We start from the raw sequence: 27,704 nt of genomic DNA, 5'->3' as shown, positions 1-27,704 counted from the left end.
ACAATATTCTGGACGATCTAAGGGAATTTTAAAGTTTATATTTTATAGTGAAACGAGCAGTACAACGTGGTGTTACCCGGTTTATCATTCGTTGTAATTATCAATTTTTTACGTTTTTAATTTTATGCACAGTAGCGCCATACTTTGAAGAAAAAAGTAGCCTATGTATTAATCCATGGTAGCAACTACCATAATATCAAATTTTCATTTCGTAACTATTCGGCCAGCCGTTTGAGTGTGTGTGAAGAAGTAATAAACATACTCACAAACTTTTGCCTTTATAATATTAGTGGAATTATAAAGTGGCTTGAGATATACATTTTTAATGCTGAAATGCCTAAATTTCGAAGAAAAATAAGTTTTTTACAAGTTTGCTTGCACTCCGTGTAAAAGACATCAACGCGCTAGTTGATTTAGGTCTCCAAGAAGCATCACAACTGAATTTAGTTTTATAACATTGTGAAAGTAACAACTTAAAAAACTTACATGAAATAAATACTACAGTGATAAATAATACATTACAACAACATAATTAATGTTTGATTGTTCACATAGTACCTAAATAAATTACAAGTGTAAAAAATAAAGCTTCCTAATGTTTTAAAATGAAAATTTCTTGTTAATTTAACATAAGAACACTGGCAAAATAACAAGAAATTTTATCTAGATCTGTCTACATTATTGCAAAACCTGTATTTTTAATAACCTGAATACTCTTTATAAAGCTATTGTATTATTAATTTACATAAAAATAAATTAATGAGTTGACAAATCAAAACTACTCTTTGGAAATTTGCATCTGAAAATATTACTTTCCGACATTATGTCATAATTATATGTAATATTAAATTAATCAATATGACATTAATAAAATGTAAATACAAAGGTAAAAATATACAAATAATTTTAAAGTTTTTACCTGCGCGTGCGTTTCTCGGAATGGTAAGTGACTCGTATTGAACAATAAATAGTAGATACCTTCGGCGGCCATTATCTCGGCATCATCATCACGCAGACACGGTGGGAGCTTTCAAAGCTACGAGGAGGGGTTTGATGCGCGGGGAGGGGCGCGGGGCGGCGTGAAAGCCTCCGCCTGCCAGTGCCGCCACGACCGCGACGCGACCCGCATGCCGCTGCCGCCGTAAGCGTCAACTGTCAACTGAAGACAAACTTAACTTAAAAGTGTGCTTAACCTGTGATATACTGTTTTCGGATGAATTTCATGAATTAGTCTAGTGTATAATCGTGATAAGGACTAACTGTGATAGACCGGTATTGATAAGTGAGTGTGTCACGTGTGTTTACTAATGAATGTGACGGCGTAGGCGCAGCGGCGGGTCGCACTCACCGTGAGATATTCGTGCGCGAGCAGGTCGTTGCGGCCATGCTGCATACCTGACGAGAGCGAGTGCGCGGCTTTGCGCGAACGGGACACAGCGAGTGCTCCCGGTGGACGTTAAACTTTCGCTGACGAGGAACAAAGTGTGCAATGTTTTCATCGGTGTCATGACGAGGATGGAGCGATGGCACGTGGCGCTGGTGGCGCTGGCGTTGCTCGTCAGCGCGGGCCTCGGCCTCGCCTCCGAGCAGATGCAATCGCGCGCTGTCGATACCGGCGTCGATCTCAGAGTTGCTGAGGATCAACCTATTGGAACCATCGTTGGCAAAATCCCAACGAAACCTGGCTTCACTTATCGATTCAACGAACCACCCAAAGAATTTGTTCTTGATCCTGTTACTGGTGAAATCAAAACTAATATGGTCCTTGACAGAGAGAGCGTAGACCGTTATGCATTTGTTGTTTTATCAAGTCAACCTACCTACCCTATTGAAGTCAGATTGCGTGTTACAGATGTAAATGACAACTATCCAGAATTCCCAGAACCTAGTATAGCGGTTGCTTTTTCGGAAAGTGCGGCCGCTGGGACAAAATTATTGCTTGACGCTGCAACTGATAAGGATTTAGGTGAAAACGGTATAGCAAATGACTACAGGATAGTAGACGGTGACACCGAAGGTAAATTCCGTCTGAATGTGACAGTTAATCCAAGTGGACAAACGTCATATCTCCATCTTGAAACAACAGGAAAGCTAGACAGAGAAACGAATGATTTTTATATACTTAACATATCAGCGCGTGATGGTGGTAATCCACCAAAGTATGGATATCTTCAAGTAAACGTTTCTATTTTAGATGTTAATGACAATCCACCGATATTTGATCAAAGTGATTTTTCCGTATCTTTAAATGAAAGTGTGCCTCCTGGAACCACTGTTCTAAAAGTAACAGCGACGGACAGTGATTTGGGTGATAATAGTAAAATCACCTATGAAGTAACTGACACTGAAAAACAATTTGCTGTGGATCCAGAATCTGGTATTATAACGACGACCAAAAAATTAAATTGTCCCAAATACTGTACAAATACTACATGTAATATGACATGTGTCCTAACAGTGATAGCAAAAGATCATGGCGTACCTCGTCAAGATGCTCGGACTTACGTTACTGTTAACCTTATAGATGCAAATGATCATGATCCAGTTATTACTTTTACTTATGTACCGTCTACAGCAAATTTTGCAACAGTTGATGAAAATGCAAAAAATGGGTCTCTTGTAGCAGCAATAACAGTGAGTGATATGGATGCGGGATTAAATGGTATCACAAGTATACGTATTGTATCAGGTAATGAACTAAACCATTTTCGATTAGAGAACTCTTCAAGTGTGTATATAGTGCACGTGAACGGAATTTTGGATAGAGAAGAAATAAGTAAATATAACTTGACTGTAGTAGCAACAGATAGAGGATCGCCTCCACGTACTGCTACTTCATATTTAGTGATTCACGTCAATGATGTCAACGACCACGAGCCTGTTTTTGAGAAATCTGAATATTCAGCAGTTTTAAGTGAGCTGGCACCTCCTGGAACGTATATTGCTAGTATTACTGCCTCAGATGAAGATACTGGAGTAAATGCTGAGATATACTATGATTTTTATGACGGAAACAATTTACAGTGGTTTGATATTGACCATTTAACTGGATTAGTAACCACTAAGTCAGTTCTTGATCGTGAAATTCAGGGTACAGTTGAACTTAATGTTTCTGCGAGAGATGGAGGTCCAAATCCAAAATGGGCTTATACCAGATTAAAAATTACAATATTAGATGAAAATGATGAAGCACCTACATTTCCTCAAGCCATTATAAATGCAACATTAGCTGAAAATATTAAGCCAATCAAGGAAATATTAATATTGACTGCTTCTGATTATGACCAAGGTACTAATGGATCTGTTTCCTATTATTTACCACCTAGTATTGAAAGGAAATACCCAAACACTTTTACATTAGATCCAATTACTGGTCAATTAAGTGCTCTTATTCAATTAGATAGAGAAAAAGTATCAATGTACGAGTTACAAGTTTTAGCTAAAGATCAAGGTTTTCCTCCACAATCATCCACAGCTACTATTTTTCTAAATGTTTTGGATGTTAATGACAATAATCCCATTTTTTATCCACAAAGATATATACAAATCATAAATGAAGCTATACCCATCGGTACAAATATTTTGCAAGTAAAAGCGTTTGATTTGGATGATGGTGAAAATGCTAGAATTATGTACAAACTTGAAAATGGTGGCGATGGCTATTTTGATGTTGAACCGTGGACTGGTAATGTTGTATTGCAAAAAGATTTCCGAAATGCTCCTCTGAAAATATATTCATTGAATGTTTCTTGTAAAGACAAAGGTAACAGAGGTGTATCTGAAAATGCAATAGTAGAAATTGTAAAATTATCATACCGTAAAAATCTTGAATTCCATGAATATAACGGTTATAATTTTAAAATTCTTGAAGATAAAGGTACTTCCAGTCCTGATATTGGCCGATTCGTTGGAAAAGTGAATATCAAAAACTCACATGACACAGTATCTTACTATATTTTGGAAGGAGATCCTAAGCGCATGTTTAAAGTAGATGAAAACAGTGGAATTATTACCACAAATGCCAATATAGACCGTGAAGATAAAATGACATATCATTTAAAAATGATGGCTAAAAGTGGCGTTTCATTTGGATTTGCTACTGTGAACATATCAGTACTAGATGTTAATGATAATTACCCCATATTCTTAGAAGATAAAGATGAAATACGCATTCCTGAAAATATGGCTGTTGGACAAGAAGTGTATTTCGCAAGAGCTGTTGATCGCGATTCTGGTTCGAACAGAACAGTATCTTATAAATTGAGTAGTAACCCTGACCATAGTTTCAAAATTTCGGAAACAACTGGAGTCATTTACTTAAATAAACCCATATCTGGAGAACCTGGCAATGTTATGTTAATCGAAGTTACAGCATCTGATAACGGAAATCCATCGCTGTCGTCTTACCATTCTATAACTGCCATAATCGAAGACGTCAATGATCATACGCCAATATTCGATCACACCTCATATGAAACATCTCTACTTGAATCCACTCTTGTAAATACAAGATTTTTTGCAATTTCTGCGACCGACGCCGATCTTGGAGCAAGTGGACAGATATCATATTCTATACTTGAGGGAAATACAGACGGAAAATTTGGAATATTTCCTGATGGGTTTTTGTATGTCAAAAGTCCATTAGATAGAGAAAAACGAGATTATTACTCATTGACATTACTAGCGTTTGATCATGGTGTACCGCGTAGGTCATCTCAAGTTCCAGTAGTCATACACGTTTTAGATGAAAATGATAATAGTCCACAATTTACTAATACAACTTTTATTTTTAAAATTAAAGAAAATGAACCACCAGATACTTTTGTCGGAAAATTAACCGCTATAGATAAAGACATTGGTCGAAATGCTGAATTAACATTCAGTTTGCCTGTAACACAGAATGAATTTCGTATTGATTCAAGAAATGGTTTCATTAAAACATTGAAATCTTTTGACAGAGAAAGCTTAGAGCATAATACAGGTCAAAATTATATAACTTTAACTGTTACTGTAAGTGACAATGGAAGAGTAAAGTTATCTGACTCCGTAAGGGTAACAATTTATATAACTGATGTGAATGATAATGCACCTATATTTACGCGAACTCCCTATAAAGTTGAAGTATCTGAAGGTACAGCTGTAGGAGCTTCAATAATGAGAGTATATTCAACTGATGCTGATGAAGGGCTCAATGGCGATATTTATTACAAACTCATAGGAGGTGATGATACAGGAAAATTCTCACTAGACGAGGCAACTGGTCAGCTATTTATAAACAAACCTCTAGATAGAGAAACTACCGACAGATATCAGCTAACAGTATTGGCTCATGATTCGGGACAATATTTACGTTTATCAGCTTCAACTACTATATCCATAAATATTCTGGACGAAAATGACAATGCTCCTATTTTTACACATACTGAAACGGAGGCGTTCGTTTTAGAAACTGAACCAATCAACAAAAAAATTATACAATTTCATGCTACAGATGCAGATTTAGGAATAAATAAAGAGTTACAATTTTCTATTACTGCAGGTAATAGGAAAGAAGCCTTTTATATTGATAGTTATTCAGGGGAATTATTTTTACACAAAAAACTGGACTACGAGGATTTGACATCTTATACTTTGAATATAACTGCAACTGATAATGGAAGCCCAAGTCTATCATCAAGTATAGCTTTTACTGTAAATGTAATAGACGCAAATGATAACGCGCCCGTATTTACTAACACTGCTATTGTACGACAAATCAGAGAAGGGATACCAAATAATACGCCTATTGTAACGGTAACTGCTGAGGACCCCGATTCTGGTATGAATGGTAAAGTTTATTATTCCATCAAACATCAAGACCCAAATAACAATAGACGTCATTTCGCTATAAATAATATCACTGGAGTTATACACACTTTGCTACCTATAGATAGAGAAACTATTGATACTTTTAGAATAACAGTAGTTGCATACGATAGGGCTGAACCACCATCTGCAAGATTATCGGCTGAAAAATTAGTGACTGTTATTGTTGAAGACATAAATGATAATGCTCCCATATTTGTATCTATGAATGCTGCTGTAATAAATACTAAGAGAATTGGAAAAAGTATCGGTCGTGGAATATTTATTATGAACGTACTAGCTCGTGATTTGGATTCTGGGACAAATGGGTTGGTCACATACAAGCTAATTCATGGTGGAAATGATTTATTTGACCTGCATAGAAGCAATGGTGCTTTGACACTCCGCTATCCTCCAACGCCTCCTGAAGCTAGATGGAGTCTTGTCATAAAAGCTACAGATGAGGCCGTGTTAAGCGAACAAAGAAGCACTGAGACTTATTTGAATGTAATTTTGGGTGGAACTGAATTAGATGGTGTTACTTGGACTAATGTTGGCTCGGTTTCCGTGGCTGAAAATGAACCAGCTGGTACTGCTATTTTGAATGTAACTAATGACTATAAATCTGGACTAGATTATTATATAGTGAATGTGACTGGTGACGGAAAACAAGTGCATAGGCTGTTTGATATAGATTCATCGTTGGGAATTTTATCAACGGCAGTGTCTCTGGACCGTGAGTCTGGTGTTGATAAATATGAAGTGGAAATTTGCGGCGTTTCTTCTAGTGCTCCACTTAAAACCACTACAACTAAGGTGAGTCACTAGTTTACTTGATTAATATTAAATGTGTACTATTTACTAGTATATACTGTAATAATTTATAAACTAATCGTTGTTTCCAGCAGCTTTGCTCGCAGTTAAAAGTAGCATATTTAATCCTCCAGCTCTGTAACTCCATACCAGTAATAATTTCAATCAAGAACATTTATTCTTTTTGACTTTAAATAAGGACAAATTTAAAAAACATGCACACACATATAAAATTAGTTTGGCAGTATAGAGATATGTATAGAGGCAGTACAGATATAGAAGCATTCTATCCCTTCTGTCAAGAAATAAATAATAAGAACCTACTACTATGTTTTTCTAATGATTATTCATGGAAATAATAGATTTAGAAGGGCTCTCTCCGCGCGCGCTGGAAATATTTTGGCAAAGAAATAGTATACTAAATTCACACCAAATGCTATCAACCTGGAACTATACAACTGCATAGATGCTCTATTATAAAATACGCTAGTTAGCTTCATGTATAAATTAAGTGAAATAACATTTCCCTTCGAATATTTTATAAATAACTAACAGTACACATTTTTTATAAAATCAGATTGTGAAATAAAGCCACAGTACGTCAGTGACATTTGTGTCTCATGTCGACAGATTGAGCGATCGGGATCAAATCTGTATACTGTGCTGCCCACACTTGACAATCCAACGAGAACAATCCAATTAACTTTGCACAATCGTCTTTGGACAAAACATCCAGGCATGCCGCTTGTAAAATAAAAATAAAATAAATTCAAACGAATGCTCGTTAGCGTATGTCGACCGGCGCGGTCTAATCGAAGGCTCTAAATTACGATAAGTTCAATCTCCTTGGACGATATCTCAACATTCATTCTCAAGCCTGAAGATTATGCGTAAAACATGAGTTCGTTTGTTATGCTTTTGGGAACGTTAATTAGGTGTCGGAATAAAAATAATCTTTCATTCCTCCTCTCTTTCTCTCGCATCTTCGCGCGTTTCCTGTTTCATTTGCGGCTGTGATGTCACACACCATAATTCAGTGTAAAAACAAACCTTAAAACTTAGAAGATTCAGCTGTGTATTTTTTTAAACCCCGGCTGCCTGTAAGTATAAATTTTATTAAAAATCTATTCATTTAAAATATATTTCAATCTAAATTAACATATTGATTAAATTTTATTTAAACTAAGGAATTCTCAAAATTATTTAGATTCTATTAGTGCTGGCGTTATCGTAGTACAACTAGGACATTGGAGAACTAGAACTAACCATGATTTTCAATCAAACGGCGTCTCATTTTATAAACCAACATATTAGATAGATTTGACTCCCTGGAAGTCAGCGTAAAAAATGGGGAAGACACATGGAATTAGTAGTCACTCCGTTGTACGAAGTATCTACTAATTCTAAGGGAAGACTATTGTTAGCTGTCAGCTGCCAAGCAGGACTATGTATTGCATACTTTACTAAACACTAAGTTTTGCGCGCGGTTTCTCTTGTGTTAATTTCCCACGAGTATTATCTTTTTAACTGGATTAATTTTGAGAATGTCGATTGAAAAGTTAAAGCGTTAAGAGGTAAAAAATGATACTTATACAAATTTAATATTTAATACTGTATATTTTGCTAAAGAGATAGCGATGATGGTCTAAGGATATGAAAAAAATACTGGACTGAGCTTAGCATTATGCTCCTATACTCCTATCAGTTAATTAGCATATTCCTGAATTGAAAGGCAATGTGGAAGATTTTTACCCAATGGTGGGATGATAGATGTTCACAAAAAGAATCTTGACGGGTGTGCCGGTGGCTAAGTGAGGCGATGATTGTATAAGATTGTTACAGTAGTAAAATGACAATTGTATTATAATTCTGATATAAATCAAATATTGAATTTATACGAGCTTTCCGTTCGAATTCATAATCAAATTCAGTCATCATTGTTAATATAACTTATTACATAAAATGTTTTTATTGAGGTTGCAAATAATATAAACTTATTTCAATCTGACACCACCCGTTATTTTCAATGGTTGCTCGCAGTAATCGAGTCCTGGTTTAAAAATTGGATAGCAATAAAAGTGGTATTAAAACCAAAGTCATTTATTCGAGGGCAATATTCGAGTATCTTATTAAACGGCATGAAAAAAGACCCTTCCCATTGAGAGGTGCAATGTTGAAACTTTATTACGTTCTCAAATGACACTTTTGAATTTTTTAAGTCAACCATTTTTTATTTGTACGCTTGTGACTTTTTCAGTAAGTATGTGTAATTTCATAAAATTTCAATAAACTAAGCTTCACCAGATGAGTGTGTGCGTTACACAGCCGAATGTAACTTGTAGTTGTTTTCGAAAAGTTCCCGTATAATAGCGCGCTTAAATACCTAATATATATCGCAATAAAAAATCACAATCATCATCATCATAAATAGCGAAACTTAAGCTTTGTAAATTGAAGGGACTTTTGGTAGTTGGGTAAAATCTCCCAGCTCGACTCAATTTGACGTTTTTACAGCATTAAATACGATGTCAGGAAAAAGTGGGAATAATGTTAATTGTGATTGCATTAAACCTTCAGACCTGCTATAAAAGTCGTCCAATTGTGTGGAAAAGGTAGGATTTAAGGCGGAAAGAGAGGGTGAGCTATCAACTGACACCAAAAGCGCATTAGGATGCGAGGCTGCATTCTGTGGACTGATTTATGCAACTTGCAGCGGCGCGCGGGCATCGACACCAGCCTAATGAACGAGCAACTTACGCTGTACTGGGGAATGGGTTCCATTATTTCACGCCAATACTAATAGACTAATATTGCATGCGTGTCTATAAGGACCGTGTGCTCCTCGACTATTGTTTTATTTTCATTGCAACTTTTGCTGTCTGGTCTCACTGAATTGCGAAAAACAATTTAAAAAAAAAAAGAAACTCCCATACAGTTAATCAGTGCTTTGCTTCAGATCTGAAATTATGTAAAAAATAGGATAGGATTTAATGTGAAAAAACGATTTTCCTATGAATTCTGTTGAATATGCCGCGTTGTTTCTGTTGTTGCAAGCAATTTTTTTACTACTGTTTTTGAAGCTCATTCAAGCTCACTCATTGAAATGTCATGTGTTAAATATAAATATAGAAAAGTATCTCAATTTATTAAATAAACCTCTAGAAATCAATCGAATTGATGAACTACTTAAGTTTTTATCGATAAATTTATTGGTAATCCTAAGGACGACGATGCATCTCGAAAAGTAATGTAAAGCCAGCTTTTATACTGACCTGTTGCTTCGTAAATGCCTTCCGAGGCACTTTGATAAGGAATTTGGGTGGCGTAGCCCTAACGCTTTTATCGCGGGAAAAAAATCACTTACCCGGCGTCCTTACTTAGCTGCTCAGGCCGGGCGACGCGGCGCCAACACGTATTGTATACAGATTATTGACATAAGTTTGCTAGTGTCGCTTCGCGCTGCCTAGTCACATTTGTTGCTCAGTTAGAATGCCGCGTTACGTCGCGTCGCTATTCTGCTCGTGATAATGTACTTGTATCTCTAAAGCACATTAGTAATTTCCGCCCTCGTACTTTCATTTACATACGACAATAAATCATTCTAACGCTAACGCTTAAAATTGCTATTAGGTAAAAAAAGATTAGTAAAAATAACACATACAATTCTACCAAAAAAAGCTTATTTCAGTATAGGTTATAGTCACGTCATGGAGTGCATGCTCCAGTCGTGGTTGAGTTTGTAAATAAATTGGCAGAATAATGCTAGGTTCTTCAGATGTATGTTTTGATTCTGAATTCAAATATCTGCACTACATGGAGGAGCTACGGAGAAAAACGAGTCTATAAAAACTTATCGTCAAAGTTGACCACCCTTAATCATTGTAATTATCGTTAACTGGTGACATAGATAGTTATTTGATTATTTTGCAAGTTGTACTTAACTAGGACTTGAGTGACATGCCAAACGTGACTGGGAACTTAGGTGTGCTATCTAAAATCCTACGCCGAGCCATTGCTTGCGTAAGATTGTGAAGTCGTGAGATGTTTCCTTCAAAGCTGAGTAGGTGTGAGGTGAATAATTGTGTTTACTTTGATAATCTTCATCAAATAGATCCGAACTCATTACTTTTAGGATGAATAAATTAAGATTGCTTGTAGTAGGTTTTTCAAATGGTATGGTTTAACTTAATAATGTTGATTTGTAATCCAAGTAAACCAAATAATAAAAAAATATATTCCGTTGATGTATTTTTTTTACTTTGTGCTTTTAATAAGTCTCTTCGTTACATTTGTAAGTACTTATTGTAGATTTTTTATTAATTATTCGTGAATACTCTATCAAATAACAATAAGTAGCAAAATGCCTTTGTTTTTTCGAGGTTCTCCCAAGAATTTTGTCACAAAGGTTTCTTTTCTGTCTTATGTTCCATTTTAGTATAGTGCAAACTGAAAACTGAAACCTATGAGAGATTCGGTATCGTGCAAAATATTAGTATATCATGCTCTATGCTTACGAAATTACTTACTTTTGTTGCTTGATAAGTAAAAAATACAATACAATTTAAAAAGACGATATATCTGATAAATTGGCTATGCCATGGAAAAATTATACAGGCTCTGAACAGTGATTAATTTGTCAATTTTACGACCATAGGCATAGGTTGTGTGGGAATGAATATGTAATGAGTTGAAGCCGAGGATGCCATGTTTTGGTTGCGAAGTGACAGATTTTTATTTATTGTATATCTGTACAGTTATACATTAATTATATATCCTGTTTCAAAATATAGATTCGAGCGATGAAGGCGCACACAAATCTGTAGAAAATAAGATTTAGTTATTACTTTGTGAGCATTTTCTATAATTTGAAATTGAAAGATATTATATTTTATCAGTTATACAGTGCACCCTGTACTATATAAAGCTAATACTACAAATAAACTGTATTACATGTATGTATATATAAAGTCTAGGTAGGTATACCTAGACTAAAGGTATGAAAATATTACATCAAATAGTCTACTATTACATAGTCTACTATGTGATGTAATATTCTCATTAAAATGGTAAATTGAAAACTTAAAGTCTAGCAGATTTTGCGTGAAATTGCTACATACCTACATACTATTGCCAATATATCGTTCTTAACTATCGTTGGTTGTCTGGAAAAGATTTCTTCATGGGATAAGTTCGCCATTGCATATTTACCTTCTCATTGTGTATACTTTATACGAGTACTTTAAGTTCTTGTATCATATATATTCTTTGTATAATAAAGATAGAATTTATAATTTTATTTATTTTAAGAATTTCACACACTGCAAACTTTACCTTTAATAAAGATAGAAGTAAGTACAGACAAACATACATTCAGTAACACAGGTTATACTAGGAGCGGGAGCACTTGTTACTTAATGCTAGAGTTCCATGCAACACGGTTAAGCCTAATGTCTGTTACCTTTTTTCTTCAGCAGTGCAAACTCAACCGAGCACCTGAACATGTAATCACATTTAAATATGACGCATATAAAAGTTCATTTGCCAGTTAGGTTATAATTTGCCAAGTTTATTTTCCAATATCGGTCTGTAATCATATATAGATTGTTTCTTGACAGTCCCTCGGCCAGCTTTCTTATCGCTGTTGACTATAACGACCACTGGAGCGTGACCTGCTCCGCCCCTCTCGCGCATTCCTTCACCAGACCTGAACAGGGACATGGAATACGCTGTCACAGACCTCACTTAATTGGACACTTTATATGTGTGCATTCATGTTAAGTTGAACCGGTTTCTAGTGGGTCTTTTGCTTTCTACGTCACACATGGGCTTGTGTACACGATAGTTATGAGTTGGCCTTGTGTGCAGATCATAAGTGTAGGAGAGCGATGAGTAAAAAATACAAGTAGGTACGTATGCATTCGAGTCAAAAAATCTAATAATATAATTTTAAAATATCACGTAGGTATTGAAAATATTGGTGACACTCAGATCCTAAATGTTTTCGCGTATGCCAGCTACTAATGCTAATATATCCTACCTAAATATTAGTCATGATCATGACTCTCATGATCATAACATTACCAACTGTTTTACTTTTTGATATAACACGACGGCCACTTTTACATATCTTATAAAACTCAGCTTGGGTCTTCCTAGACCAAGTGATAAAAAGCGAAACAAAATTTAATTTGGGTTTGACCACCAGCTGCAGAAGAATGATGTATTCTTATGTCTGTGTCTGTACGGATACATAGCGCAAATAGGGACGGATATTGAGGAGTTGTAGTGGTTTCCACATATCCATCCTGCTGCATCCAGTGGTAAACAGCATCGGCATTTTTTTTTCTGCCGTACCATCATCATTTTCTCAAATCAAAACTAAACGTGCACCTTAATTATCATGCAACATAACATAAATGAAAAAAAATTGTTTATCTGTTTTATTATGATGACACAGCATATTTAATTTAAATTTAACCCCCTACCAGAGAAGTTAGTATACACAGTGGTGAACCAAGCCAAATTATGAAGAACATTACAATCGTAATAATGGCACCTGTAACTTCAGGCCAGCAAATCTTACGCCTCCGCGACGTTTTGCTGTAAAATTGATTCCCCGATGCTATCGTCCCTCCCGAGGGAACGCTGGATAAATAAATACTTTGCGATAATCTCGGCAGATCTGAGACAGGCCAGAATTACGGCACTTCGGAGATATTATTGCATTTTAATTCCGTTCTCGACACACCTCCGTCGCATTACGATTTCATATGATTTAGTGCGTTATTGTACGCGCATGGCATGGTACAATATTACAGCCTCAAGTCAAATAAATTTCAAAATGGCCGAAATGAGCGTGGCTCTGATCTTGATACCCCGCGTTCGGATATTACTACTAAATTACAATTAAGGGTTAACGTTTTGACATATCGTATTATATTTTAAAGTGTTCTTTACGCCTGTACAATATGATATGCATACAGTATCGCTCGTTTTATGTACGTGTCGGAATGTTTTTTTTTTGTGAATTAGTACAAGTTTTGAAGCAAAATATTATTGACATAATAAAGCTTCATTGGGGAAACTAAAAACAATCCAATTTGTTGTTTCAATCGAGCGAACCGAGCTTCATTAGTGAACTGAAAATAGTAAATAATTTTGCTAATAACTTAGCAAATATATAAAAACAGTAAAATATTATACATCGGACCAGGTGGTCAGTCATACATTGGCTTGTGATTCCAGTAGAACTATAATAAAAGATTGCCACACCAATTTTGAGTAGGTTAATAAAAATATTTAGTTACAAACACTAGAACAGGACCACTCCAAAATATCCTGAACCACTGGTAGCTGATAACAACTTATGAGCAGGCAACAACAGCAGTCCCCAAGGAGGTCTACGTAGAGTGAGGCAGTCGGTGAAAAATTCGAAATAATTTAAATTTCAAAGATTCAAAATTTATATTATTTCGAATTTGTTTTGCAAGAGAACACGTGATCATGTCACAGAGAATATTTATTTATATATCAAACTTACAGTTGCACTTGCAAACTGTGTATACTTACAGTTGTACATACACTTGCAAAAATGGAAAATAAATCCACCTTACAGGGGTCAAGAGATAATTAATGTATGCAATATGGAGTCCGATTCATGGCCGGTGCGGAATCTCGTCTAGTGCCAGATAAAAGTTGTAAAATGCAAATTGCATTTGAAACGTTAAGAATGTTCGGCCCACGTCTGCTATCGGCACCGTTACTCCACCTTACACTTCCAATTTCGTAGGATTTTCGATCGAGAAATCTCATCAAGTACTAAATAGGCCGGGTTGTGGCATTTGTTTTCGCCCAAGCATATTACCGCTTCATATATTTTTACGTACGATTAAAAAAACACAGCTGAATTAAATGATACATTTTATATAAGTAGGTGAATATGTATAGATATATTAAGAGGGTTCAGAGTACATAAGAGAGATTTTTTAAACCATTGTACATTATAATTTTGTAGTGTTTTTGTATTAGAGCAGCAGTTTTCCACAAGGAAAATGATTGAATAGGTCACTGATAGGTGGGGGGGGGGGGGTACTCTGTTATTGTATAAGACTATATAATTTTTATTTACCTCCATAGATTCTATATCAGACAAGTGTTAGTAATGATAAAAGTCTGAACTCTGCAGAATTGAGACACAATAGATAAACAATTGGTTGATCGACGCATTTGCCCCGGTTCGTAAGGTTAACCGTGTTTCCAAAAATCCTTTAATTCTGATACAATATAAATTACAAACCCATGCAGCAGGTAAAACAATGCGCCGGCGCACAGGCCCGCGCCTACAATTCATTCAATAATTGTAGGGGCGAGCGCGATACCCGGTGCCGCGTACACAGCAGCTAAACGGCACTTAGTTGTAGGGATGTAACTAATTATGTCGATAATATCGATCATTGGAACCGATGCGACCATTTGCGTCAAACATAAAATTTATTTTCCTTGCAATTAATATTGTTAGCACAAGTTCCTTGGGATATTGATTATTTTTTCCTATTTATAGTTTGAAAAGTTTATTTATGACAAAGTAATAAGTACATACAATTTAGTGGGCATTAAATTATTATCATGTAGTAGTAGACAGTCTCAAAGCATGCATCCAGTCTAATGAAAATTACCTTACTATCAATAATATTTATAAATTTGTAATGCTTGAATTGTTCTCATGCGCACGCGTACCTAGAAGGTACATTTCGAAGAATAGTTAGTAGTTGTAGTGTTTTATTAAATGCGTTATTCGGGTGCGCTTCGAATAATATTCGACAAGTTTAACATCACTAAAGGAAAAGCGGTTCAGTAAAATATTTAATTTGGCCGCCGTATAACCTATAATTATTACAAACAAGTTACATTTTATGGACTATAAAAGTTACTCGTGATTTCAGGCAATGTAGTCTACGAAACCATTTAGTTGAAATATTATGTTCACTTTGATATGAAATTGTATAGGTATATTTATATGACATTGGCTGCACGCTGAGAATCAGCTCCAGTGGAAAAATTGTTCGCATAGGGACGCATCTAGTTTATTATAAAATTACATATATCTTTGATTAAAGAGAGAAAATAAAAGATGTTCTTGCAACGCTTGAATGCGTCATTTTACGATAGTTTGATTAAATCCAAGCCGACCCCTGTTTGCAAAGCGGGCTACTGAATTAACGAGGCATCAAATTACGTGGAATTAAAATACCTGCGTGTGAATGGTCGCTTTTGTATGTGGTATTTGTTCAGACTGTAATGCACCGATCTTATATTTTATTCTAGAACAAACCTTATTAAATTAGTATTATGATTTTATTATCAATCATTATTATCTCTATACCTACGAGTATTTGTTTAAGTTTTTGTTTACCTCTGACGCAATGTTCGGTCAAGTTGTAAAAATAAAACAAATACGCTTTCTAAAATTTGGTGAATGTACAACGCATTTACAATCGTCAAAATTTACTAGTGTCGCATCCTGCAAATTAGGTAGGTTGCGACAGAAAATATTGAGAAATTTTTATTTTTGTGTATGATAGCTATTATTATTAAATCAAGTATATTCAAGGCTATCTAGAGACACATCCCTCTTATTCAATAATACTTTTTACTATGGTCCATTTCTTCTATATGTATACATAGAGAGATTTAAATTTTCGGTTAAATCTCTCTATGGTATACTTTGTAAAAATAGATTGGGTACAGGTCTAGTAGCTTCTAACGTTAGGCAGAAAGTGTAAATATTGACATATCTCAATTGAATTCACTGACACCAGCCAGTTGTTACCTGCAAATGACTTGTACAAATCATTTTTTTAAGTGTTTCGTTCATCGAGTTACCTGTAGTAAGCAGGTAGAATCCGTGCTACCTTTCCCAAAATACCGATCTTAATACCAGTTCCTGCTATTTTTTGCTTGACACTGATTCATTTAACGGTTTTTTCTTAGTAACAACAGTTTACTTTGAGTAACTGCCAACTACAACCTAACGGAGTTAATTGTAATTTTAAAAAATATTGCTGGTGTCATCGTCAATTCTGATAAGATTTTCTGTTGAGATAGGTAAAGAAAAGGTACAATACCAAGTCTTAACACTCATGGGGTAGACAAGGCAGAGTTTCGACACTGAGCACTGCGTTGTTGGAATTAAGATTCTAGAATAGTGACGGTATGCTAACCTATCATCAAAGTTATCTCCTATTTATATCTTTCCCTTAATTGGATTACAAAGTGAATGCAATTTTTTTTTCAAGTTTAACCATTTGATCACACGCGCAAAAAATTAGACCAAGTGTCAATCTTGCGCCCTTGAGCCTTCGTGATCTCATAGTACTAACCATACTAAAAATGACACTGATTTAAACCCTAAAAATAATAAAATCAAAGAGAGCTCCTTATGTGAAGATAAGTCCATCGGAAAATAAAATACTTCCATAGACGGCCAGCCCGTAAACAAAAGCGCTTATTGAAAAAGCTTCACTATTCTCTTTAAAGTTTTTGTGAGAGCCAAGGTTGGTTCAAACTTGTCCAAGCACGCTTCGCTGAGGCATCCGATCATCCTTGCTGCCTGCGGATATAAAGGCTTGCAGTAAAACGGGTCCCATTTTATGACCATTTGACGAAGTTATATACGTTTTGAAGTCATTTCTTAGCCGGTCGGCCATTGTGGTTGCGTGACCACTCCGCACTTTGCTATTTCTTATTATCCTCCAAGTATTGCTATAGTAATAAAATATTTTTGCACTGCACAATTTTCTTTCGACTCACAACGCATGTAGAATATTTGTTTCGTGCAAAAACAACGCCGTTTAGATTGGTGGGAATTTTCTTTTTTAAACTAAATTTCAGTGACGTATTGTGAAAGATTTAACCAAATAAAATATTTTAGATTAGTTGGTAAACCCACTGATTTACATTATAGTGAACATATATTAATGGGTGTATCCTACACCATAAAATATTTTGGCTTGTTGACTTCAATTAGCTGGCCAGAGGTCAAGAATAAGCTGCTAAAATAAAAAAAAGAAATATGGGTCATATAATGGGTTTCAGTTTTAGTTTGGTAGACGATGTAAATCTTTTATGTACTGTTTTGTTAAAATAAATAAATGTAAATATAAATAAATAATGATGGTACCAAATAACCAATTCTGTTTCTCAAAGAAGAAGGGAATGGATGGCGATGGATGTTAAGTGTTAACGTATCACCTAGACCAAAAATATGAGAAAAATGTAAACGCCGATCAAGGTGATCTAGTGTCGTCAGATAATCAGTTGTAGTAAATTCGAAGAAGTCGTGCAAACGATGCTGGGCGCGGGCTATCGCAGCCAGATCTGCTATGTCTACAATGCTGTATCAATATTCATGCAATGGTCGCGACCCTACTATTTGCATAACTGAGCACTGCATTCTCTCGGGTGCAACTGTTCATTGTTTTATGATCTAAATGACCACGAGATATAGTGCCAGTCACGATAAGCTTGTAAACATTGATATAAAGATGCATTTTCATGGATATTAGTTGAGGGTGATGAAATTTTTGCTTATTAAACGTCATCCGGTGTTTGGAATTAGAGTAAATGCATGCTCGTAAAATATGTGATATATTCGTTTTAATTAATCTTTATAATTATTTCAGCATTTCCATAATATTAACAAGTTTCGTTTATTTACGCAATAAATCTTGCTTTAATGAAAAATCCCTATGAAGGATTTCATAGAGATTTTTCATGCTAAATGTAATACATAATTTTTGAATTATAAATATATTTTTTGTCTTTTCAGGTAAGGATGAGATGTCGAATGAACTTCGTTATAGTCAGAAGATGGTATGTAATAGACCAAGGGCATAACTTTTGATCAGTTGTTTTTTACGGAATACAAAATATTTACATGTATAAATAGTCGCTGAATAAAAGAAAAGTGGTTGATAATGCATTTTCTACTGTTTGAGTAGCTTGAACATTACAGACGAGATTTTCCGTATTCATCCAATTCAATATTTTATCGGGTGATTGAAGAAACAGGATAAGACGACTTCGGTCGAATACGAAACAACCTTTTTCCCTGTTCTGACATATGCGTTGAATGCAAAACCCGACTATGATTGGTTAAGTCTCAAACCGCGTATATATACAATAGCCACCCTTGTAGCATGAGGTGCAAATTTTATAAGTTATGCTAGAGGCCATCAGACAAAACGCAGTGACAAGAATCACTGGCACCTGCGCAGATAATCCTTCGACCTTTCGATTTAATGAAATTGTTACATACATTGGATGTCTTTATCTGGCTAATTTTAACGGTAAATAGCAGGATTGTCCTCTCACTAATGAATATTCGATATGCTTTTATGATAAATGAATATAACAGGCGCTACACCTAGAACGGTGAATGCATATGTATTCCCACCTATTACGAAACTCAGACGTGAAAAAGTGCCAGTGAAGGCCTAATTTCTGAATAAATGATTTGATTTTGATTCAGAGTTATCTGTCAATTGTAATAATATTTTTTTTACCGACGACATTAATTTATATTTCATAACAAATAAAACCCAGTTTGATAATTTAAACGCCACTTGTACAACTAAATGATAAATTTGATAAAAAAAAGTATTTTTTTTTATTTAAATAAATTAAAATTCCCAGAGGAGTGTTGCCATTAAGACCAAAAGTTTATACTATGAAATTGAAAACATGCCTTAATATTTAAAAATAATCATAAGAGCCACGAGTACTTCCCCACTCTGCTAGTTATTATTGGCCTCGGTTAAAGCAGCATAAATTTCGATAGCTATTTACTTGATTTGTATCCGAAGACAGAACCTATGATTACAGCGAGCCATAAATTAATAAGCTGGCGTATTCATCAAGTGGGTCATTTGGGTGTCATCATGTTTTTTGCTTAACTGTTGTTTATAAAAGTTTCGATCAACAGGTATCTGTGAGATAAAATTTATTGCTTTTTTAACTATTTTATTGATGAATTTAGCAATTTGTATAGTATCTAGTAGCAGAACAAATATATTACAGCTACAAATTGTGTTATAAATCATGTTAAAAACATAATTCATAATTTATTTATTTGCAAACATGTACGTAATTACAAAATATTGTAGAGATAAACATGTGCCATGTGCATGTAAAAATTAATGTATTAACTTTTATCACAAAATTAATGTTTTCTGTCAGATTACGTAATAATGTTAGAAACACAAATAATGTTAGAAAGATATGAAAATATATTTACATGCGGTACATAAAATTCAAATTACATATGTCAGATCTTGTCAAATTTAATTAAGTTAAACATGTTTTCATAAGAGTCAATAAATTTATTTATTGTGTTTTAAAATCAATCATCTATCTATCACCTATAAAACTTTGTGTAACCAATTTAAACTTATAATATGGTCAGCAGAACATCAAGCTACCAAATTCATTATTCATTATCGCAAATTCGGCATAGAGGTCCATAAAGGTCAACTTTTTATGCACTTGACTGTACTGTACAATGTACATTCAATCTCTCTCTCATCTGAGCGTTTTTCTGTTGCTTTCTTTGTCGTTGAGCGTCGGCGCCTATGGCTGCTTTCCTACTTTTTCGCCTCTACTTCACACTAGTAGGCAAACCATTGGCACGCATATCATTCTTCATTATATCAGGCTAGCATATTCAAGCATATTCAACCATTTAGAAGTTATTCATATTAGTAAACCTAAATACCGTAATGTATTTATAGTGTAACCTAAATTGTCATAATAGAATCTATACAAACATATTCATAACAGAATGAATTCATATTATGGCCCACACCGGTCTTTCTCTCTTCCGTTACAGGGTGAAAGTCGGGACATATGCAAAATGCATTCTGTCACTGAGACGTGCCATCACAGAATAGCTATTAAATCCAACAATTTCAATACATCTTTCACTAACTTGTTTGCTTAAAATATAGTCGTACATGGAAACTTGAATTGAAACATAGTTAAGAATAAAATTCATTGCAAATTATGGCGTATGCATTTGTGAAAGTTTCGGGATATAAAGTAGCTGTGTTGTGTGCTGTTCCAAATTTTATCAAAATAAGACCGGGAGGAACCATGTCTGGCCATCAGAGAATATCTATAAAAAATAGCCGATGACCGAAAGTACGACTACTTTTTCTTCTTGGAATTTCCTATCATACTATCGTTGTTAAAATTTCGAGATATAAAGTTGCTGCTAATATTGCTGCCCTATATTAAGGCATTGGAACCAAACGCATGTTGGCTCAAGGTTGGTTAATGTTAAATAAATTTCTCTTTACTAAATAATAGTTTTAAGAACAATGTTACTAAACCTTTCTCTGGATTTTTTTCCGAAATAAATTATATTATTATTATTATTAAAGTATATTATGTACTGTTCTAGGATTTTTTCTATTCGAGTACGAAACTTTATATAAAAAAAAACAAACAATAGAATTTACTTACTTAGGGTGCATTGCACCAGTCAACTTTGGTTACACACAAGTTAACTTTAACCTGCGCACCACTGTCGATAATACAAAATGGCGTAGGTAGGTACTTTGCGTTGTTCTGCACCCATCTAAATAACATTGTCAGAATCTAATCTGACACCGATTAAATTATAACAACGACTAATTAGAATATCCGAGCATCATCTACATCAATGTTACCCGAATTTAATAATTCAAAATGTGCAATTAATAACGATAGCTTGTTTAAAATCAACTGCAGCAAAGGTACAGCAATAAAAGGTGTCCTGGTGCTGTGAATCCGATTAAAAAACCGGTCCACCGCGACTTAGTGCCCGCATTGACATCCCACTAGACCGCACATAAATTTTAATCATAAAATGTTTTGCACTTAAAACGTCGACCATTTTCATGAATTACGCATAGCCTCGGCCTCTAATTATCTTCGTTGTAATTAGGCATATATCTTCCCTTAAGATGTGTCTTTAGGCTATAGACTAACATAAAACGCGTTAATGGACATTGCATACCTTTTCAGAACACAATGGTAGAAAAGAGCATTACTTACTTCTAAGGCAATTTGAGTATGAGACGTGTGCGTAAATCTATTGGCTATAGTGATTTTAGAATATATATATTTTTTTAACATTATTTAACAACATGGGAATAATTATATTTTTTACCGTGATTATTTTGAGAAACAAAAATAATTATACCTGTGAACATAGCTTTGAACCTAGCAGCTAAAAGGTAGGGCATTCACGTTGGAAATGATGGGCCATCCTTAACAATGCAGGAAAAGGTATTTTATTTTGGATTCTATTTCTTAATAAATCCAACTGATTCGATATTTTTTAACATATAAACTAGCTTTTGCCTTTGGCGCCGCTCGAATGAATTTCCCATGGAAACAGCTCTTTTTCCGTAATGAATTTGTACCCTATATCCTTCTCCGTACATCAAACTGCATGTTTGCAGAAAGATTTCAAAAAGATTGCTTGAATAGATAAAGCGTGAAGATACGAATACGAACTTAATTTTACTTACGAAATATTAGAATTAGAATACTTAGAACAAAGTTTGCCTATTGGAATAAACATATCTTTCATACGAATTTATTTCTCAGTGTTTGAAATGAAGACATCCTGTGCATGGCGTGGAGGATGTTTAATACACTCTTTAATTGATATGTTGCGTGTTGAGTTATAGTATCTGATCTCTGGGCTAGCGTGTTCCCCGGGCAATTCTATTGGGCAATTTATTTATATTGATTCCCATACAATTTCCTATCTACCTATAGATAAATCTTGACTACTTTATGCGCTAGCACTAAACTATAATGGCGCCGAGGATGGATGGAGTGACTAATGACTTTTGGCCGTTTCTGAATTAAATTCCATTCGGCATTTATATGCGTTAGATTAATAGATTATATATAAGTAAATGCTTGTGATAGATTTCAGGTATATGATTCCGATATAAGCGTGGCGCTTCAATATTAAGAAAGTGTAATAGTCCATCTTGTAATCGTCAACTCACATCCAAACTATCGCATTATAATATCAACACTTAGTATTTTGTTTTAGCAAAGTGTTTTTTAGTGAGTTCGAAGAACTATTATAATAAATTATGATTTGATTTGACTTAATTTACTTTACTAACAACATTATAAGTAATTGTAAATACAATAACCGATTTTACAAGCTTTTTATGTGTATGTAGGTAGGTACTCCGTATGTATCATGTTCGTGTGTAAATAAATAAATAAAATAAAATACATAAATATATTAGGACAAATCACACAGATTGAGATAGCCCCAAAGTAAGTGCGAGACTTGTGTTATGGGATACTAACTCAACGAAACTATATTTTATAACAAATACATATATAGATAAACATCCAAGACCCGGGCCAATCAGAAAAAGATAATTTTCCATCATGACCCGACCGGGAATCGAACCTGGGACCTCGCTTCAGTGGCAAGAACTTTACCACTGCGCCACCGAGGTCGTTATCGAGGTGTGTAGACATCTTGTAATTCAATTTTGAAGCAAATATCTTCAACCGACTGACTTAAATTTTGTAGACACTTTTAGTTTGGATAGCAATGCATTATTATGATAAGCATAACCTGATGATGAACTCAAAGGTTTACTGCCCGGACATGATTTTTTTGTCACGCATTGAAAATAAGATGGGAGATCTTATTTTCCCAATAAAATATAATTTTTTTACAAATGTAATTTTTGTAAAAAAAATATTCATTTCGTTTCATAATAGGTAGGTGCTTTTTAATATAGTATTGATAAGGGATTTCATATTGCGAAACGGGTGTAAGCTTTCTGAATAGCTGGCATAACTTTAAAGGTGTCGGGTAGAACGGATGCGACTTAATTTACATTTAAATACTTGGGTGCAACTTTTATAGTCACAACTGGCAATAAAATACAAAGTTTTGAGATCAAGTTTGTACAGAGAGTTAAATCATTTTATCGATTTATTGATAAAACTGACTTAAAATACATCCTATTTATTATAATTAGTCATATTATGTGCGTAGGTTTAAAAATAAATGAAAGTTTAAATCGATTAATGAAAAAGTTTTAAAAATATAAAAGTTGAAAAGAAAATAAGGATATTTTTATTATTATAATTACGCCAAAACGACATTTGATACACGATATATTTTTTAAACTAGCCTTTTTGTTGCATCCCACTGCCGGGCAAAGACCTCCTTTTGCTTCTTCCAAAAATCTCTATAAGAAATATAGGCTTGTCCCCAAATGGAATGGAGTCGCGGGTTGTCGCTAGTTCACCTATAAAGCTGAGGAATATTTTCCAAAATAAAAAAGGTGGCCCAGCGGCGGCTGGTTGCCGGGACCGGTTTTTTTTCCAAAAGAGCTGGATAATGTATTCAGAGCAACATGCGATGGCTAAGCGCTCAATTTGTCACGGATAAATTCTCTATTAGTTTTACCGAATGTCTACATGCGTGTCGTTTGAAATAAATGTACATTAAGTAACGTATATGTTCATAAAAGTTTTGAAACAATTGCTTTTTCGTTTTTAAGAGAGGGATTAATGTTTTGTTATTATATTACATTTCAGTAAATTGATGTTTTAAGGTTTTAAAGATGTACCTTTAAAATTACGTTACGTTAGCTTTTAGCAATTCCGAAGTAATTTTGACTTTGTATGTTTTAATTATATTCGGTTATTTTAGAAAAGTGGAAAATCAAAGACATCTCTCATTAATTTTATACTTCATCTGTCATTAATTTTATACTTACTTCTTTATATTGGTTTTTCTCAATATTTCTAGTCCTAGCGATTTGCTAGATAGCCTATTTTCTAACTCAGATTTGAAAGCATCGCGTGTATTACGGCATGTATTTTACATTCAATAACAATATGTAAATAGCAAATGGGCTTGCCGTGAGAACCTGTCAAGATGGTTACCGAATTATGCTGCCAGTGTTCAGTGCACGTCCTTGATGCGTGATTTGCTATCAAATCACGGACAATGCATGGCGATATACTTGGTTACTCGATAAAAATGGCATTTAAAAGTTTATTTATGTTGTATTTAAAAGTTTATAAAAATGGCATTTTAAAGTTTCTTTGGTACAAATATCTAACTAATTTTGATGAAAATATTCAAGACCGTTTCCCGCTCGACTTGGTATTTTTATTCTTGTCATTATTATTTTCAAAACTAGTTAAATAGCATTGTGTGATATATATAAAAAAACCATTAAGATGTTAACCTAGGTATTATTTGAAATCAGTCTTTAAATACATCTGGACTAACTGACTCAACTAGTTGAAAAATAATTACTAGTAACATTATGCGTTTACATACGAGAAAGTATTTTTGGACTTTGTATAATTTGGACAAAACAAAATTCTTTTAGCGTACAAATTGTTATTGAAAACTACTGTAACTATCACTGCAAGATATAAACTGCAAAATAAGATAACTTGATACGTAACCAAAATTGTGTCCAAAATCAATGGAAAACCGCAGTGGGACTGCAGCAAGACTTCCATAAATTTTTGTTACAACCAAAAAGTAATTTAAAAACGGTTGATCAATAAAATGCAGCGGGATCATCGACTACAATGCACTAGCGTGCGCGTTTTTGAGCGTTCGAATCGAAACATCCCGTGCCGAATCGATTAAGTATCAAATCGGGCTACCGATAACAAACTTGAAGTTAAGAATGCGATTTAAGATTTTGTGAGGGACGTATAATTAAAGGCACGGAAGCTGCATTGTGGGTAGTTAGTACGGGGCAGGTTGTCCTTGCGACCATAAATCATAAGAGCGCAAGAGTCGCTGGGCGGGGGTGGGCGGAGCAAATGATTTTTAAACGATTTTTTGAGTTTCCACGCAGCCAATGCACGCATGCTGCCTTTTCTGAAGCCACGTTCCGGCGACAGTTTTTCGTTAATTAGGCGCGCCATGATCGCTTTTAATTTATCTCGGACTTTAAAATGTTCGGTGGTTCGATTGATACATTTGAACGACATTTATTTACTTTTGTAATTAGTTGAGAAAATAAATAATAACAATTTCATTTTATGAAAAACTCTCACGTCTTAAACCTGTAAACATTTACTTGGATTTATGAGCATATAAGCATTGGGATGAATTTGTCAATAATTATTTAAGTTTTTGATCTCATTAACCTAAAGACTCTCTTTCCTCTATACTAAGTTATCGTCAAGTGATCCAGTTACTACATATTTTATTACTAATAAATCGTTTCGCCAGGGATAAAGAAAAAAATGTTTACAGACGAACCTACTCACGCGTATGTATCAATATGTCCATGTCCATTTGGGAAAGTACAATTTAAAGTGTCCTGCATGATTCATGAATAAATGTATATGTCGTATGTGTAAACGTCTTAAAGAAACAATATAGCGACTTTTATAAGAAATAAAATAATTAATAACTAATTCTTTTTCGCCGAGTCAACAATCTAAATACAACGAATTTGTATGCATCATTTAATGACATATATTTTATTTAATTAAATTACACATACCCATTTTATTTATTTAATAATTATTATGTTTATTTTATATTTGCAACAAAATTTTGACTTTATATTTAAAAATGGAATGCCCTTATTTTAAAGAAACTGTTGTCGCCCTACACTTAATTAATACCCCGGTCCGCTCGGTATCCCGTCTATATTTTGTCTGCATGTTGTTTTTATGTCATAAACTTTCCATTGTTCTTCATCGCATCTTGCATCTTGCACTTAATTCATTCTCACTATATGAGGCCCGCATACAGACTCATTTAAAAATAATATACCAGTGTTACATCAACAACATGCAACTTGTTATGCACTTATTAAATAATAGTTTTTAAAGGATCATAAATTGTAATAACTACATCTTTTCATTATTATCCCCAAGTATGACATAAATATGATAATTTCTTGGATAGGCAAAAAATAAATATGTTTAAATAAATTTAATAAAGTGAGAGACAATCGAAAATTAACTGGATTGTCGTAAACATTTGAGATGGTAAATAATTTATCTTATACAAAAATAATATCAATAAGAATAACTTGGATGTGACATAAAAACTATACCCGTACCCGTACTGGTACGTAATAGAGATTCGAATTTAATATGAAAACAAGGTAAATATAAGTACTTATTAACAACTAGTCAACTCGAGGGCGTTACTATCCACATATTTAAACGATATACAAATCCCAAACCTGTTCCCTCCATCGCTCGATTCTAACAAGAATTTGGACTCACACAAAAATAAATACTGTTCAGTCCAAGTAACATGAGAAAGGTAAGATCGTAGCCATTATACACTTGCTACCACAATTTTGACCTAAAATTTAAGCCATTAAGATTTGTTTTTGGCTAAACAGTAGAACGGTAGTTAAATCTAAATAAAGTTGGAAATGAAAAGCTATACAGAGATATTTATTATGACATCTCACAGTAAAGTACAAAATTAATTTTATCGAATCTAAGATGCACATTTTAAATTTCTCCTCAGTTACATGACAGATTTTTGTAAGACAATTAGAAATATACTTGATTAATTAGTCAGTCAGCAGGACTAGGATATTATAAACGACGACGTCTTTCTGAGGTAAGAAATGTTTTTTCAAGCCCGAATGAAAAATTTACTTTCAGGAGTGAGACAGGAATATTTCGTATTAATTTATAATTTCCAATCCCGCCCCAGAATAATGTCGTATGATTGATTAATAGACATCAACTAAATATAATTATGTTTTAATGGGTATATAGTTACAATAAATCACAAACACAAATAAGGTTGGCGTCAAAACACGTATATTTCAAGTAAAATCTCCGACTTTAGAATAAAGTTACGATGGGACTCCACAGAGCTTGGTGCTTTTCAAAGTTTCCACTGATGGTGTTTTTCAGTATTTGAAATGTACTAACTGTTATTGCCATATATAGGGTTCCGTGATATTTGTACCTATACAATTCGGATTTCTATGCCA

General features: G+C 34.2%; 1 protein-coding gene across 1 annotated transcript in view; it reads left to right on the top strand.

Annotated features, from left to right (window-relative positions):
- The first annotated feature begins 1,570 nt into the window (after positions 1 to 1,570).
- Positions 1,571 to 27,704, top strand: part of ft (fat) — an 88,831-nt gene continuing 62,697 nt past the window's right edge. The window contains exon 1 of the mRNA XM_053756401.2: positions 1,571 to 6,660. Coding sequence (XP_053612376.2) covers positions 1,591 to 6,660 — 5,070 coding nt within the window. The 5' untranslated portion in view covers positions 1,571 to 1,590. The remainder of the gene's footprint in view (positions 6,661 to 27,704) is intronic.

This window comes from Plodia interpunctella, chromosome 16 (assembly GCF_027563975.2).
Source record: "Plodia interpunctella isolate USDA-ARS_2022_Savannah chromosome 16, ilPloInte3.2, whole genome shotgun sequence".
In the NCBI taxonomy this organism is placed as follows: domain Eukaryota; kingdom Metazoa; phylum Arthropoda; class Insecta; order Lepidoptera; family Pyralidae; genus Plodia; species Plodia interpunctella.
This window is presented reverse-complemented; position numbering and strand designations above follow the sequence as displayed.